This window comes from Hemitrygon akajei, chromosome 16 (assembly GCF_048418815.1).
Source record: "Hemitrygon akajei chromosome 16, sHemAka1.3, whole genome shotgun sequence".
In the NCBI taxonomy this organism is placed as follows: Eukaryota; Metazoa; Chordata; class Chondrichthyes; order Myliobatiformes; family Dasyatidae; genus Hemitrygon; species Hemitrygon akajei.
Window position 1 is genome coordinate 68,157,535 of NC_133139.1, and position 17,341 is coordinate 68,174,875.

The 17,341-nt window shown below is 35.7% G+C and overlaps 1 protein-coding gene across 7 annotated transcripts in view; it reads left to right on the forward strand.

The window, feature by feature from the left end:
* brd4 (bromodomain containing 4) overlaps window positions 1-17,341 on the forward strand; it is a 182,513-nt gene that overhangs the window by 80,287 nt on the left and 84,885 nt on the right. For all 7 annotated transcript variants that reach the window (XM_073069094.1, XM_073069093.1, XM_073069090.1 and 4 more), the window contains 3 exons: window positions 9,973-10,111; window positions 13,438-13,742; window positions 14,433-14,843. In XM_073069094.1, the coding sequence (XP_072925195.1) occupies window positions 9,973-10,111; window positions 13,438-13,742; window positions 14,433-14,843 (855 nt within the window). The remainder of the gene's footprint in view (window positions 1-9,972; window positions 10,112-13,437; window positions 13,743-14,432; window positions 14,844-17,341) is intronic.

Here is a 17,341-nt window from a genome sequence, read left to right on the forward strand (position 1 = left end):
TTGAGAACCAATAATGTGGAGAATGAATTAATGGAGTGCTTTTTAATAAGATTACTATGCAGAACAATTTTTTTGCTTCTGGTATTGTCCAGTGAGAAAGGACTAAATTAAAAACATTGTAGTTACAGAGCATTTAGGGAAGAGCAGTCAAAATACAGAACTGTCAAAAATGTATAGGTTTCCCTCGCTATCTGAAGGTAGAGTGTTCCTATGAAACAGTTTGTAAGCCGAAATGTCGTAAAGTGAAGAAGCAATTACCATTAATTTATATGGGAAAATTTTTTGAGTGTTCCCAGACCCATAAAATAACCTACCAAATCATACCAAACAACACATAAAACCTAAAATAACATGAACGTATAGTAAAAGCAGGAATGATATGATAAATATACAGCCTATATAAAGTAGAAATATTGTATGTACAGTGTAGTTTCACTTATCAAAATCGGGAAGACAGCGAGCTGAAATGGATTTGGAGAAAAGAATAGACACGTACACACCTACGCACGTACACGCATGCGCATGTAACTTCCTGCCCAAGGCCTCAAGGTCATGGTGGTCTTTGTCGGGGTAAACACACTAATAAGGCGGGCATCTTTTTTTCGTTAAAGCGGAAAATCCTCTTTAAACAGGTACTAATGTAGGTCTTTCGTAATAGCGAGCTGTCGTAAAGCAAATGTTCGAAAAATGGGGGCCCACCTGTAAAATATTTAGTTCAAATTTAAATTAGAACCTTAAAATAAATTACAAAGGATGAGGTAACAATGGTGGATTGAGTAAATAAAAATTTAAAAAGATATTACAGTCCACAGTGGCCAGTATTTAAAGATCTATACACAATTTGTAACAGTAGATGTATTTTGGAATCAGAAAGCCCCAACAACAACACAGGTCCAGCCTGTTTAAATATTTAAAATTAAATATAATGGATCAAAGGGAGATGTCTTAACATTAGCAAAACAGAAAAATTTTGAATTAAATAGAAGATGAAAAAATCTTTGGTAATCTAGCAAGTATTATGAGCACAGGCTATAAATGCTTCAGCAAATAGAAAAAAGTCAAGAGTTGCAAAAGTTAATATGGGTCCCTTATAGACTGATACAAGAGAAATTACATTGAAGAATAAGGAAATGACAGAAATTATTTGTGTTCTTGTCTCCTGGGAATGATAAAAAGTACAGTAAACCTCCCTGAAATATGTGTGACTTGATAGACCTAGAGTGAATGTAGAGCTGAAAGAAATTGACCTCAGTTTAACAAAAGTATTAGAAACGTTAATGGAACTCTCATCTGGTAAATCTTGAGAACCTAAAGTTTTAAAAGTAAGTAGCTATGTAAATTATGTAAGTTTAAACTAAAATCAGTTCATCAATCCATTCATTCTTGAGTTGTTTGGAAGATAACAAATAATCTACCCCTACTAATCAAGAAAAATGAAAGAAAATGGGTATTAGAAAACAATAACAACTCAAAAGTCTGTAGATATGTGAAATCCAAAGAAAACTTAGTCTGAGGTCAGTAATGGTAAAATTTCTAGAGTATACTGTCGAGGACATAGTAACAAGGCAGCTAATAAGAACTTAGCAGAGTCAGTATGCATTTATAAAACTGAAAACTGTTCGAATATTCCAAATTTTTAAAAGCTTGAAACAAATTAGAGTAATCCAGTGTGCCTCAGACTTTCAAAGACCTTTGAAAAGGTACCAGAAGCAAAATTATTAAGCATCGAAGTACATAAGATTGGATTACTATTAGTGTAGAATGAAGAAGGAGAAACAGGAAAAAGTCAGGAATATCTCTTTTTTTAAAAATTTTTATTTAATTGCGTTTTTAAGTAATCACAAGAGTGGGAAAAAATGTATATATCCCTTCCCCCCCTCCCCTTAACCCCTCCCCCCTAACTTCCCTATATAAAAAAAAGAGAAAGTAAGAAAGAAAAAAAAAGAAAGAGTGCCTGGTTGTTGGAAGATCTCCACATGCTCCATGGAGTTCTTAATAACTTTAGTATATATATTTATTTATTTCCCCAAGTAACCAATTGTTTCATCTTCAGAGCACCTATATATTTAGTCCTGTCTTTTGTAAATAAGGGCACCAAATTTTCAAAAATGTTTCATATTTATCTCTTAAATTATAAGTAATTTTCTCTAATGGAATACAGCCATAGATTTCTTTCTTCCAACAATCTATACTTAAATATGTATCCGATTTCCAAGTAACTGCAATAGCCTTTTTGGCTACTGCCAGTGCAATTTTTATGAATTCTTTCTGATATTTATTTAGTTTGAGTTTCGATTTTATCCGTTCAATATCACCTAGTAAAAGTAATATTGGATTATGAGGAAGTTGTATTCCCGTAATTTGTTCCAGTAAAAGTCTTAAATTTGTCCAAAAAGGCTGAATTTTAGAACAAGACCATGTAGAATGTAAAAATGTACCAGTTTCTTGGTTACATCGGAAACACTGATCAGATAAACTTGGATTTAATTTATTTATTTTTTGTGGTGTAATATATAATTGATGTAGAAAGTTATATTGCACTAATCTTAACCAAACATTTATTGTATTTGTCATACTATCAAGACATAGTCTTGACCAATTTGTTTCTTCAATTTTAATATTCAAATCACTTTCCCATTTTTGTCTTGACTTATGGACTCCTTGTTTAATTGCCTGTTTTTGAGTCAAATTATACATACAAGATATACATTTTTTAATATTTCCTTTTTGAATTAAAATTTCTATTTCATTAGATTTCGGCAATAACATTGTTTGACCTAATTTTTCTCTTATATAAGCCCTTAGTTGAAAGTAACAAAATAAAGTGTTATTTGATACTTTATATTTATTCTTTAATTGATCGAATGACATTAATATACCTCCTTCAAAACAATCTCCAATGTATCTAATCCCTTTTTGAAACCAATTATATAAAAGTTGATTGTCCATTGTAAAAGGAATAAATCTATTTTGAATTAAAGATCTCTTTGCTAATAAAGATTTTTTTGTCTCATCATCAACATTTATCTTATTCCATAAATCAATCAAATGTTTTAATATAGGAGATTCTTTCTTTTCCCGTATCCATTTAGATTCCCATTTATATATAAAATCTTCTGGTATGTTTTCTCCTATTTTATCTAGTTCTATTCTAATCCATGCCAGTTTATCTTTCTCAAAAAAAGATGCAATAAATCTAAGTTGATTTGCTTTATAATAATTCTTAAAATTTGGAAGTTGTAACCCTCCTAGATCAAATTTCCATGTCAATTTTTCCAACGATATTCTTGACATTTTACCTTTCCAGAGAAACTTCCTCACATATTTGTTTAACTCTTGAAAAAACTTCTGGGGTAATTGTATTGGTAATGATTGAAATAAATATTGTAGTCTAGGGAATATATTCATTTTTATAGTATTTACTCTACCTACTAATGTTATTGGTAATGCCATCCATTTATCAAGATCTTCCTGAATTTTTTTCAAAAGTGGTGAATAATTTAATTTGTATAAGTTTTTTATATCATTGTCAACTCTTACACCTAAATATTTTATACCATTTGCCGGCCATCTAAATTGAGTTATTAATCGACATTGACTATAGTCTCCATTAGTAAGAGGTAAAATTTCACTTTTATCCCAATTTACTTTATAACCTGATATTTTCCCATATTCTTCTAATCTATAAGATAATTTACATAATGAATGTAATGGATCTGTTAAATAAAGTAGAACATCATCAGCAAATAAATTAATCTTGTATTCTTCCTGATTAACTCTGAAACCCTTAATATCTGGGTCCATTCTAATTAATTCAGCTAATGGCTCTATTGCCAACACAAACAAAGCAGGTGATAATGGACAACCTTGCCTAGTTGATCTTGTTAACTGAAATGGTGTCGAAATTTGACCATTTGTCACTACTTTAGCTTTGGGATTAGTATTTAAGGTTTTAATCCATTTTATAAATGATGTTCCTAATCCATATTTTTTCAATACCTTAAATAAAAAATCCCATTCCAATCTATCAAATGCTTTTTCTGCATCTAAAGCAACTGCCACACTCGTTTCCTCCCTCTTTTGCGCTAAATGGATTATACTAATTAACCGGGTTACATTATCTGCCGATTGTCTATTTTTGATAAATCCTGTTTGATCCATATGCACTAATTTTGATAAGCATTTAGATAATCTATTAGATAAGATATTTGCTATTATTTTATCATCAGTATTTAATAAAGAAATAGATCTATATGATGCTGGCTTTAAAAGGTCTCTATCTTTTTTTGGCAATACTATTAAAATAGCTGTTGAAAAAGATTCTGGAAGTCTATGCGTTCTTTCCGCTTGATGTATTAACTCCATAAAGGGAGAAATTAATAAATCTTTAAACTTTTTATAAAATTCAGGCGGAAAACCATCTTCTCCTGGAGATTTATTACTTTGAAGTGATCCCAGAGCTTCTTCAACCTCCTTCACTGTAAAAGGCATACCTAATCCCTTCTGTTCTTCCGTATTTAATTTTAGAAGAGTTATTTGTGCTAAAAATATTTCTATCTTAACATCATCATTTTTTGATTCTGATTTATGCAACTCAGAATAAAAATTCTTAAAAGCCTCATTAATTTCTAGAGGCTTATAAGTAACTTTGTTCACTTTTGTTCGGATTGCATTTATTGTTTTAGAAATCTGATCTGTTTTTAACTGCCATGCAAGGACCTTATGTGATCTTTCACCTAGTTCATAATATCTCTGTTTAGTTCTCATAATTGCTTTTTCTGTTCGATATGTCTGGAGTGTATTATATTTTAACTTCTTATTAATAAGTTGTCTTCATTTTTCTTCTGTCATATTTCTTTGAGATTCTTTTTCTAATTTTATAATCTCTTTTTCCAATTGATCTATTTCTATCATATATTCCTTCTTAATTTTAGAAGTATAACTTATTATCTGACCTCTCAAATATGCCTTCATTGCTTCCCACAATATAAATTTATCATCAACTGAATGTAAATTTGTATCTAAAAAGAACTGAATCTGCTTTTTCATAAAATCACAAAATTCTTGAGGTTTTAGTCAAATTGAGTTAAATCTCCATCTATAAATTGATTCCTCTATCTATCATTATCATTGTCATTATTAAAGGAGAGTGATCAGACAATATTCTTGCTTTATATTCCACATTTTTCACTCTACCTTGAATATTCGTTGATAATAGGAAAACATCTATCCTTGAGTGTTTTATGTCTATTTGAATAAAATGAATAATCTCTTTCTTTTGGATTGATTCTTCTCCATATATCAATCAAATTTAAGTCTTTCATCAATGATAGAGTTAATTTTACTATTTTTGATTTTGTAATAGCCTTTATTGATCTATCTAAAACTGGATCTAGACAAAAATTAAAATCTCCACCTATTAATATTTTATCATGTGCGTTAGCCAAATTCAAAAAGACCTCCTGTATAAATTTTACATCATTTTCATTTGGTGCATAAATATTCATAAGAGCCCATAGTTCTGAAAAAATTTGACAATGTATAATTAAATATCTTCCTGCCGAATCAATTAATACATTTTGTATTTTAATTGGTAAATTTTTATTAACCAAAATTGCAACTCCTCTCGCCTTTGAGTTAAATGAAGCTGCAATAACATTTCCAACCCAGTCTCTTTTTAATTTCTGATGTTCTATGTCCGTTAAATGAGTTTCTTGTAGGAAAGCTATATCTATTTTCATTTTTTTTTAATATATGTTAAAATTCTTTTTCTTTTTACTGGTCCATTAAGCCTATTAACATTAAAACTTAAAAAATTCAATAAATTTGTCATTGTTTTTAATTATGTTACTCCAATCTATAATAATACCTAATCTTTCAACTTTCGTGGTATCCTGGGAAATCTTTTTAGAAGTCTCCATGTTGCTATGTGTGTCCCCACCAATCATCCAGGCAAAAAAATAGAAGAAAAATAGAGTATAAGGAAAAAAACAAAATACCCCCCTACTAATGTTGTGAAAGAAAAAAAACACAACATTACCCCCCTCTGTTGTACGGGTCATGGCAGTCGCCATGATTACACACGTGAATCCCGTAGTAACCGATTCAAAGTGTTACGTATTCAGGCAACAATAAATATATATGAGTTAGGCAAGGGGTTTTATAACAAATAACAAGTTTATTAAACACTGAAAACAAACCCCCCCAAAAGTAAACAAACACTAGCGTAACCGGAAATCAGCTGCTGTGCGGCAGATTCACAGTTCTTAATAGCGTTGCAGTTCAAACAGTTCTTAAAGCGGTATTGAAAAAAAAACAGTTCTTTAAAGCGGTATGCCGAAAGTTCAAAAGCTCACAGTCCATTCAAAAGGAGAGACTTTTTAAGGCGATTTAAATTCTCTTCCACGTCGTTGTCCTTCGACCCCCGGCGTCGAACTCTTCCCACATCGAATTTTTATGAAACGTAATGGTTTAATGGCACTAACCTCTTCTTCCACACTCTGTCCTCAATCTCCCGCTATCCCAGCGGAGATTAACACGAGAACAGTCAACGAAATCCTTCCGAATGAGGATCAAATAAGGTCGAAACCAATCCACCATCGAAAATCGATTCTCCTCGATCTTTATCTTCCAAATTCTTATCTTCACTCTCCACCAGCAAAGAAACTGCTGGCAATGACCTTTTAAACTTTAGGCATTATATAAAACTTCATTTTTCAACTAAACTGCGTCATCACATTAAATCACGCAGTGACATGAAGTCAGCTTGGCAAATCCAGCCATGAACTGCCCCACCTGACAGGGTGGGTCTTCCTTTTATAACCTGTTAAAAAAAAAACCTGTCACATGACCTCTACTGGCAGGAAAATGACGTCACTCCACCATCACAAGACCATTACCTCAAGTCCAGTATAACTTCAACCCCAGTCACATGACAAGGGTACCACTGTCACGTGTCACGCGTACGTAACAAAAGCTCCCCAGCCCCCTCGCAACGTAAAAAGTATATATATAAGAAAAGAAAAAACATATTCTCAATTAACATTTCTAAAATTTTACTTTTCTCCCTTGTATCATCCTTAAATGTCCATCAGTTCCATTCGCTATCTCTGTCTTCGTCTTTAACCATTACGTTTATAAATCTCTACATTTAATTAGTGAATAGATGGAAGTTTTTGTGCGAACACCTCCGCATCTCGATAATCGGGAAAAAATCTTTTTCCCTCTTCCAAAAAAATTATCAGTGTTGCTGGGTGACGCATTAAAAATTTGTAACCTTTTTCCCATAAAACATGTTTTGCTGAATTAAATTCTTTCTTTCTCTTCAAAAGGTTATAACTTATATCAGGATAAAAAAGAACTGGTTTCTCTGCTATCATCAATGGACCCTTTCTTCTTTTGGCACCTTGGGCAGCCGCCCTCAAAATCTTTTCTTTATCCTGGTATCTTAAACATCTTATCAAAATTGATCGCGGATTTTGATCATCTTGAGATCTTGGCCTTAAGGCTCTGTGCACCCTTTCAATCTCAATTGAAGTTACTTCTCCCATTTCCAATTTTTCAGGGATCCATTTTTGAAAAAAATTTATTGGGTCTTCTCCTTCGGTACCTTCTTTAAGTCCAACAATTTTAATATTGTTACGTCTACTAAAATTTTCAAGCTTATCAATTTTTTCCACGAGTTGTTTTCTTTCTGATGTCCAGGCATTATTATCAACTTCCATTTCCTTCATTCTTCCATCCATGTCTTCCATTTTAATTTCCAAATCTGTAATTTTCTTTTCCATTTTTTCTTGTTTCTTTGTCATTTTATCAAACATAGCCTCCATATGTATTATTTTTTCTTTAATTACTTTTTGGTTACTTTTAATTACTTTTAATGCATTTAATTAATGCATTATTTGCCTCAAAGTCTTTTTCATATTTTCAGAGGAATTTTCATCTCCATCTTTGTCTGATTTATCCAGAGAATCTGACTCTCTCAGTCACTGTCACTCTCAGTTGAAGTCGCAGCTGAAATTTGTAGTTCTGGTTGCTCTCGTTTGCGCATGCTCGTTCTTTTACGCTTGCGCAGTTCTCGTTGATCCTTTCCTTTAGAAATGGCCGATGCTGCCGCAGTTTCCTGTTCTGTTTCGCCAGTGATGTGTTGTACCTGAGTCCGCGGTTCTTCGATAGAAGTAGGCCTTGATTCTTTTCGAACTTGAGCTGTCTTCGTGGTAGTATTTTTCTTCGTCCTCTGTTTATGAGGCATAGGTTAAAACAATCCGGAGTAATTTATAAGTAACCTTATGAAAGTATTGACTAATTTTTCTTCATTTAAACATTAATTTATTGATTTTTTTTTACGGGAGGGCTGGGTTCCAGCGTCTCGATCCTACGTCATCACGTGACGTCCCCCCAGGGATATCTCAAGGATGGATGTTGCAGATCTTGCTATTTCTCATTCTTCAGTCCATTTCATTGGTGGGTTGAAAGGATCAAATGTATCACCTGAAGTTTGCTGGTGATTCAGAGCAGGACAGTATACTAGTTGTGTGGAAAATGCAGTGTAGCTTAAAGATGGTGACAGTGAGTGAATGGGCAAGGCTTGAAAAATGAAATGTGGAAGACAAGGTCATCTACTTTGCTGTCAGTGACTTTAAAAAGTCGCGATTAAGAATTTGATTTAGAGGCGCCTTGTCTCTTCTCATATGTATTCTGAAAATTGACATTCAGATGCAAAAAATCCCCATGTTAGGGTTTCATTCCCAAGAACTGTTTGTAATTCAGAAATAAAGGCAAAACATGGCATAGGATGACAGGTGTGATTAGAGAATGGGCAGGCACAGGACAAGCAGCTGCCAGCCAACCTCACTGATTTGTGTCAGCTCAGTGCCCACGGCTGTCCTGTGCTCAACCAAATACAACTTGTGGGGGTGGGGGGGTCTTCAGGAAGAAAAGATTCCATACAGCAGCCTGCAAATTTTATCTTGTTGGTCTCTCAATGACACAGTTTTGCCTGGAGCACAGGCCTAGAATCTTGTTTAAAAGTTGTACTAGCTGTAGAGGGAGTGTGACAAAAGATGGATTTCTGGATGAGTCTCTCCTATGAGGAGATATGAAGCAGGCCAGGCCCAACCTTGAGTTTAGAGGTGATTCATTGAAATATTTGGGATTCTTTTGGCGCTCAAAATTGTAGGTGCATAGTTGGATGTTTTCTCTGGTCTGGTGGGCAGGGTTTTGGGAGTTTAAGAGCCAAGTATCACACCCTAAAGGTAAGGGGTTGACCATTACATTTAAAAATGAGAGGGGAAAAAAATCAGTGTTAAAAGGATCTTGGGAATTTTCTATCTAAGATGCATGTGAATATTCAGTAGTGGAGTGAATTCAAGTCAGTTAATAATTGTTTTAAAGATATTTATAAGCCAGGAAAGTGGATCTGAACTAAAAGATTAGCTAAGAATTTGCTGAATGAGAGCAGGTGTGAGAGGCCATGATTTGTGTATATTATTCTGAGCTTGAACATTCCTGCCCAGTGACTACAATGATTACCTTTCGAAAAGGTTGCTACAAAAGATTGTAATAATGTGCCCTTTTTATTTCTCTACCCATAACCTGTGGTTCCCAAAACATTAATAACATATTTATTGCTATTCTAACTGAAATCAGTGAACTTCTCAAGTCAGCTGGGCTCCAGGCCATTTCAGGCATTATGTTTTGTAATTGGGCCTTTAATTCGTATCTGAATTCCTTTTTAAGTTGTATTCACATAAATTTTGAAGATGGCTCGTGTGCAATATTTTGATGATCAGAGTCTAATTTCATTTAGAAATTAAAGTGAATGGATTTAAATTGGTAGCAACTGTTCTGGAGAAATCCTAATTATCTTTTGCTATTTCCTTTCAGTAAAATTACTCGTCAATTGTGCTTTTATTGCTAAAGTACTAAATCAGCGTAATTGTACTAAATGTTTTTTCCCCCTTTTTTTAATAGCAAGGGGATGATATAGTCTTAATGGCAGAAGCTTTGGAAAAGATATTTCTTCAGAAAATTTCAGAGATGCCACAAGAAGAGATTGAAGTACCTATACAGCCTGCCAAAGGATCACGGGGTAGAGGCAGAAAAGAAACAGGTAGGGTGTATGTATGTTACTTTTCAGCTATAGTGCTAAATTTAATATCATTGGTATAAATGTCAATCCAATGTAATCCATCATGTTGGAAACTGTCAAGCAGTTGGTATTCCTAGTCTTACATACAGAAAAGCTTTATTTTGGGAGATGAAATACTTGGTAGAGTGATCTGGTTGCAACTTTAATTTAAAACATATTTACATGCATCTTTTTATGCAGAGAATTTGAAACCAACTTTTATTTCAATCAATAGCTTCATTTAATAGAGTTGGTGGTGCATGTTGGTCATGAATGATGTTGAATAATTGGCTGCTTACTGGGTCTCATTTGAAGGACTGAAATTTTTCTCATGCAAGCCCTTCTCCTAAATTGAAACGTTGAGAGTTTGTGTTATTGCTACATCTGGTCTGTGAACTTCAGTATTTAAGAACTTGGCCTTTTTTTCTAAGGCAGGTTGAATAATTCCATTTTGAAAGATTTTGCAAATTGAAGTTGCCTTTAATTCAAGTCCATTAAAAAGCTGACATCTTTTAAATTTTAGTTTAGTGTTCACAAAAGGTTGTTAACAATTATCACAATTAGTGGGACAGAAATTTAAATAGTGCACATTTTCCATTCTAACTCTGGATATGTATAGATCTGGAAATTTTCATATTCCTCCCACTGACACAAATTAAAAGCATGCATGAAATGTGCTTGTATTATGTCTTCTGTGTTTTCCTAGTGAGTCAAAACAATCGAAAGGTCACCTAAATATTGAAAAATTATGAACTGTACATAGTTTCGCTCACGTTTTAAAGCTAGCCAAGTGGCTTTGAACTGCTTTCTGCGTATGAAGATTCTCAGGCACACTTGAGAAAAATTAGTTGATCTATATTGGCTCTTTAATTAGATTTATTTGATCTTTTACATCCTGCTGATCCAGGAGATGGCTTAACATCCTTGGAAGGCAAACACTAATCTTGTGATTCCACCTATAATGTTATCCTGACAGTCTTTTTACAGTGAACAAGGGCGGCACAGTGATGTAACAGTTATCCCAGCTGCTTCATAGCTCCAGAGATTTGGGATCAATCCTGACCTCCAGTGTTATCTGTGTGGATTATGCATGTTCTCCCTGTGAATGTGTGGGTTTCCTCTGGGTGCTGCAGTTGCCTTCCACATGCCAAAAGTGTGCTGGTGGGTAGGTTCAATAACTGTACATACTTGCCCTTTTCTTTCAGCTCCTTTCACTTTCTCCAGCTATACATCCCTTTTTGTTAGCTACGTGGATTGATCCACGCTCCAAACCTTTGCCATTAATGCTCACCATATCTTTCACGGCTTCTGAGATGTCCTTTCTCTTTCATAAAACAGGGGTCTTTCACTCTACTGCTATCCTCACCCACACCTCCTCCATTTTGCCCACCTCTGCCATCATCCCAACCTGCCTGCTTCTCCCTGAATATATAAGGGCACCTCTTATCCTCACTTGCTACTGCACGAACCCCAAACATCCACTTCCAATGCATCAGTCTCTGCAATTTCTGCAATCTCCAGCTGGATACCACCTCACCTTTCCCTCTCCTCACTCCATTTTCCTTGGGGATCACTTACTGTGAATCCCCTGTCTGCTTGTCCACCCCCACTAATTCACCTCCAGGCTGTTGTCCATGAAACCTGTTTTGCATGTGTCTACACCTCCTCCCCCATTTCACTATTCCAACCCAAAACAGTCCTTCTAGTTGAGGCAGCACTCAGATGCCAATCCGTTGGGACCATTCATTATATCCAACTCTCCTGTTACAGCCTCCTCTACATTGGTAGGACCCGACACAGATTGGGTGATTGCCTCGCACACCATTGCTCTGCCTGCCATTTCCCATTCCCACACTGACATGTCTATGGTCTCCTGACGTGTCTCCTCTACTGTTGCATTGAGGCCAGATGCAGATTGGATAGGCAGCATCTCGTATTTTGTCTAGGTAATTTCCATCCTGACAGCATCAACATCAATTTCTCTAACTTCCAGTAACGACTCCCTGGCCCCCCCACTCCTGTTTTCCTTTATCCATCTTGTCCCTTTACCCCATCTCTTCGTGCTCCTCCACCTCCCACCCTTTTATTATGACTTCCAGCCCTGAGAGAGGGTCTTGGCCCGAAGCTTCAATGGATTTCCCCTGCCCTGCTGAGTTCCTCCAGTATTTTGTGTTACTTCAGATTTCTGGCATCTGCAGTCTCTCTTATAGCTGTGTATACATTGCCCCTAATATAGATGCATGGCAGGTAAATCTTAAGGGAAAGTGGAATTATTAGTGATGAGAAAAGTAGTATTATTTTATATGGGTGGCATGCATACAATGGACTAAATTGCTATATTTTTCACTGTGTGGTTCTGGTAATGAGATTTAACTTGAATAGTAATAGGCAGAGTTCTAAAAAGCACTAAAATGGGTTGCATTGTAGAATTACCCATTTTAGGCACATCATCCCCTTTTGGTTTCATGAAGTTTATTTTTAAGTGACTTGAGTTTGCTTAATGTTAAACTTTGGTTTGTGAGTCCGCTTATTTCCAAATATCTATTGTTCATGAAACCTGGGTACGGGTGGTTGGGAAGTTGAAATTAGTTGTTGGGGGAGAGTATTAACTTAAAGTAGTGGCAGTGGAAACTGAGATTGCATTTGAAAGTGGGTATTAAGTAGATATTAAAATTAGACAGGAAAGCAGTGAGTGAGACCTGTCATTACTTGGAAGGGCACCTACCTGAAACCAGTTCTTTGTGCTGCAGTTCTGCAGGCTAGGGCCTTCTCTGGCAAGTCTTCCGACTATCACTGAAACAGACCTTGCCACTGTCTAAATAGCCATAATACCCCTGACCACATGCATGTTTATGAAACTGGTGTTCAGGTGCTTGCATGATGTTAGCTACTCTTGTGCATCCTTAAGAACTTGCTGTATTGGTTCATCAAGTGCATTGAGACACCAAAGTATAAAACTTCCCCATACATGCAGTAACAGATTTTTTATCTGGAAACTGATCATGCTGTTTCATTAGAATTCCCAGTTTTTCCACTTAAGATGGTTACACTTCAGGCTGGAACAATTCCTTTCTCCGGTATTCCACCAGAAGTGATTTTTTTTTTCCTTTTTGGTTTAAAAATTTCATTTCTTTGCTTTTGCATCCTCCTTGACCAAAGAATGATTTGTACGCTGAGTTTTGTCAGTCTACTGAATCTTAACGTTGCTATATTTTAATGTATATACTAAACTGTGGTTACTGGAAAGTTTAAATTGAGTATCCATCACTTTGAATATTTAATATAAGTGACTTGTTTTGTTTTTTTAGTTCAGTCTAAAACAAATGTGTCAACTGTACAGACTGCCTCCCAAGTGACAATGCCGGTATCGGCACCAGCACCACCACAGCAGGCACCACCCCAGCGGGCACCCCAGGCATCTCAGCCTGCACCGTCGCAGCCGCAGCTTCCATCGGTATCTGTGCCAGCACCCACACCCCAGTCATTTCCTCCTGCGACTCCTGACTTGATAGGCCAGCCACCAACAACAACAGTGTCTCCACATACTTCTGCTCCCCCAATGCCAACACTCACGCCAACAACTGTGATGGCAACAGCTCCACAGCCTCTAAAGGTAATTAACCTCTTGAGTAGCTTTTCCACGAGGATGCCTAAACTCACATGTGGTTCCAAGTATATAGGATTTAATGGCTTCATATAATTTGTGGGAGTGGAGGCTAAGCTGCTTTGATAATCATTGAATTACCAAATTGAAGACTGTTGGTTAATGTTAGTCACTTTTTTCATGTTTGAAAATAATTTACTGACTTTCTCCCATGAATTTTAAGGAAGAATTTGAGGAAGAAGATAGTGAGAAAACAGAGGGCAGAATTTATGGATATATAGTTATAACATTGATTTTGCTCAAAGCATTTAATTCTTTGCACACACCTCATTCTCATTCCTTTTGCTCACTGGCTTGATAGCTTATTATTTGAAAATTCTGATTAAAATTTTAGAATATTTAAGAAACATCCTGCCTGTACAACAACACATTAGCAATGTTGGGGTTTTTACCTGTTACTATGTCACGCCTTTCATTCTGTTATCAGAAATTGGCTTCATTCAATCTCTCCTGAAGTGGCCAAATCCTAAAGTCCATTCTATGGGGAAAATTAGGAATTTGAAGTAGTGAGGCCCCCTTTACAGGTCAATAGGATGTTAAATTAATACTCTTCATTTGTCATCTATGTATACTGTTTATTTGCTAATTCCTAATAGGCTAGGATAGTTGAATCTAAATTGTTCTTTTTTTATTTTTAAGCATAAAAAGGGTGTGAAAAGGAAAGCTGATACAACAACTCCGACAACCAATGTTCCAGTGAAGAGTCGAGAGTCTTCTCCGTTAATGACTGAACCCAAACCTGCAAAGATTCCTTCCAGGAGTGGCAGACCTCCAAAGCCCACTAAGAAAGAGGCTCCAGACTCCCAACAGCAGCCACATCTTGAGAAGGGTGGGGGCGGAGGTGTTGGGATTGTAGGTGGTGGGGTTGTGGTAGGCAGTGGAAAGGTTTCGGAACAGTTGAAGTACTGCACTGGCATTCTTAAGGAAATGTTCGCCAAGAAGCATGCAGCATATGCCTGGCCCTTCTACAAACCTGTGGACGTAGAAGCCTTGGGACTGCATGATTATCACGACATTATAAAACACCCCATGGATCTCAGTACTATTAAAGTAAGCCTACACTTTGTTTTTTTTCTCAGTAGTAGAGTTTGGATTATGAAGCACCATTGAATCTGTATAGATTAGTTTGAAGCGTCAGTCATTTTGAATTTTTATCAGTGTTTAAAGTGTTATTTCATTGTCAGCCTAAATACAATGATTGAAGGGGGCGGCGGGGATAAGTTGCTTGAAGTGGGACCTTGCTGCACTTTACAATATTATAAGTACTTGTGTGGTCAATACAAGAAGGTAAGTGAACCCGGAAGGTCATAAACACAAGAGGTTCGGCAGATGTGGGAAACATTACAGGAGTAACTCGGCAAGCCAGGCAGCATCTGTGGAGGGGAATAAATAATCAACCTTTCGGGCCAAGACCCTTCATCAGGTATGGCTTGGCTTCTGCCCCCCTTCCTTTCCAGTTCAGATGAAGGGTCTTGGCCTGAATTCCCAACTGTTTATTTCCCTCCATAGATACTGCCTGACTTGCTGAGTTCCCCCAGCATTTTGTGTGTGTGTTGCCTGAGTCCAGAAGAATTTTAACCTTAGTATCTTCTAGTTTGGTGAGATGATATGATGTTCTGCTAACTGGAGCTTAAAAGTTAATTCTAAGTGATATGCATTGGTCAACAAAGTTGTATTTTTAAAAAAGATTATTTGATGTAAATTTTGGGGCAGAATTTACTTAACATTATATTTAAAAAGGTCTCAATAAAACATAGCAGAACCAAGCTTCATATTTTTAAATTAGAAGAGCATGTTAAGGACAGCAGCTCTATAGGCCATCTGGTAATCTGGCAACTAGGTTCCATTGTTTATTGGAAAGATAACCAAAGTAACTCCATTCATTTGTAATCTCATAGCAAATGTAAACAGAATTAAATCAACAAGTTACTAACTTTAGTTAATTGTGCACAGTTTGGGGTTTGGTGATTGAATGAGGACACCTGATTTGATGGTGCTTCTCTGCTTTCTGTTATTGTTCCTCACTAAAACTTTTTCGAGTAATTAAATCTGATTTTAAAATTCAGCATTGAGACAAATTGGTAAATAGTTGTGGTCTACTTTTCAAATTAAACATGTAATGAAGGAAAGTTCTGATTTGCAGTGGGCTTCAGCATTCTTAACTGATTAGTGAGACAGTTGATGCATTAGTTTTAGTTTTTCCAAAATTCCTTAGACTTGTGTAAGTTTTCATTGGATTAGAAAATACCGGTTTTTCCTCTAGTTAAAAAGTAAATGAAGCAAAGCAAGAAATTACAAGCCATTTATTTTGTGTTGCAAGGGAAATTTCAGAAGCAATTTTTTTTAAGGTGAACAAGCAGTTAAGATAAATTCAATTCAAGGAAATGATGCAGAATCAATATGGTTTTGAGAAAGGTAAATCATATTGAACAATTTCATTAGAGCTCATTGAAGAAAAGCTGACTCACATTGATTTTTTTTGTGTGTAAATAAAACCTCATGGTTTTGTAGTCCTCCAATACAGGTGGCATGGCAGTGCAGTGGTTCAATTCCACTGTTGTCTATAAGGGGTTTGTACATTCTCTCTGGGAATGTTTGTTTCCCACTGGCACACTGGTTTCCTCCCACATTCTAAAGACATAGGAGTTGTTGAGTTAATTGATCACATGGGTGTATTTGGGTGGAGTGGGCTCATTAGGCTGGAAGGGCCTGTTTCTGTGCTGTATCTCTAAATAAAAAGTAAATACAAATTTGAACATTATATATGATGATAATCCTTAAAACATAGTGTTAAGGTGGCATATTAGCCATAACTGGTCTTTGGGTGGTGTGGTGAGGGTGGGTGCATCTGGCCTATTCCTGATTCTAATCCTAGTTTATCCAACTCAGGCTTGCCTAAATTTGTTGCAGTCTATTGCTGGTTTGTTGAAGTATAACTGATTTCAGAATCGTTTTGTTTAATTTCCTTATTAATAATTAGCATTATTTTATATTGTTTGGGATTATGGTGTGATGATTTATAAATACAAATATTTCAACATCTCATGTGAAACACTGCAGATTTCAGTGCTTAATATTATTGTGTTCAGGGCTCTTGTTTAAATCTGCAACCCACCCCAACTCCCTTTTTACAAATATTGAGCATGCTGTTGAAGTATTTGATTGGTTCTCAACATTGCCTGTGTGTTAGATGGGATAATTATTTTGGTAATCTAAACTGCATAAGTTATGCCAGTGAAGCTAGGAATATCACATAAAGACATTGCGCAGAGTGAATAATTAGATCTTGGAAGCCATTTTGGTGAGTTAAATTGAACAAAATTATGCAGAATTACAATTAAGTTTGGTGTCTTTGATGTAATGGATAGGCTCAAGTATGAAATTCCATTCCACTGAATCCATTATTTCAGTAATATGTTGCAAATTATTATTCTAGGATAAAACACCAGCAGAAAATAAGAGAATGAAGTAGAAGTAGTCCAATCAAGCCTTTGGTCCTTCTCTGCTATTCACTGTGATTACTGTCTTCACTGTCATCATTTTCTCCC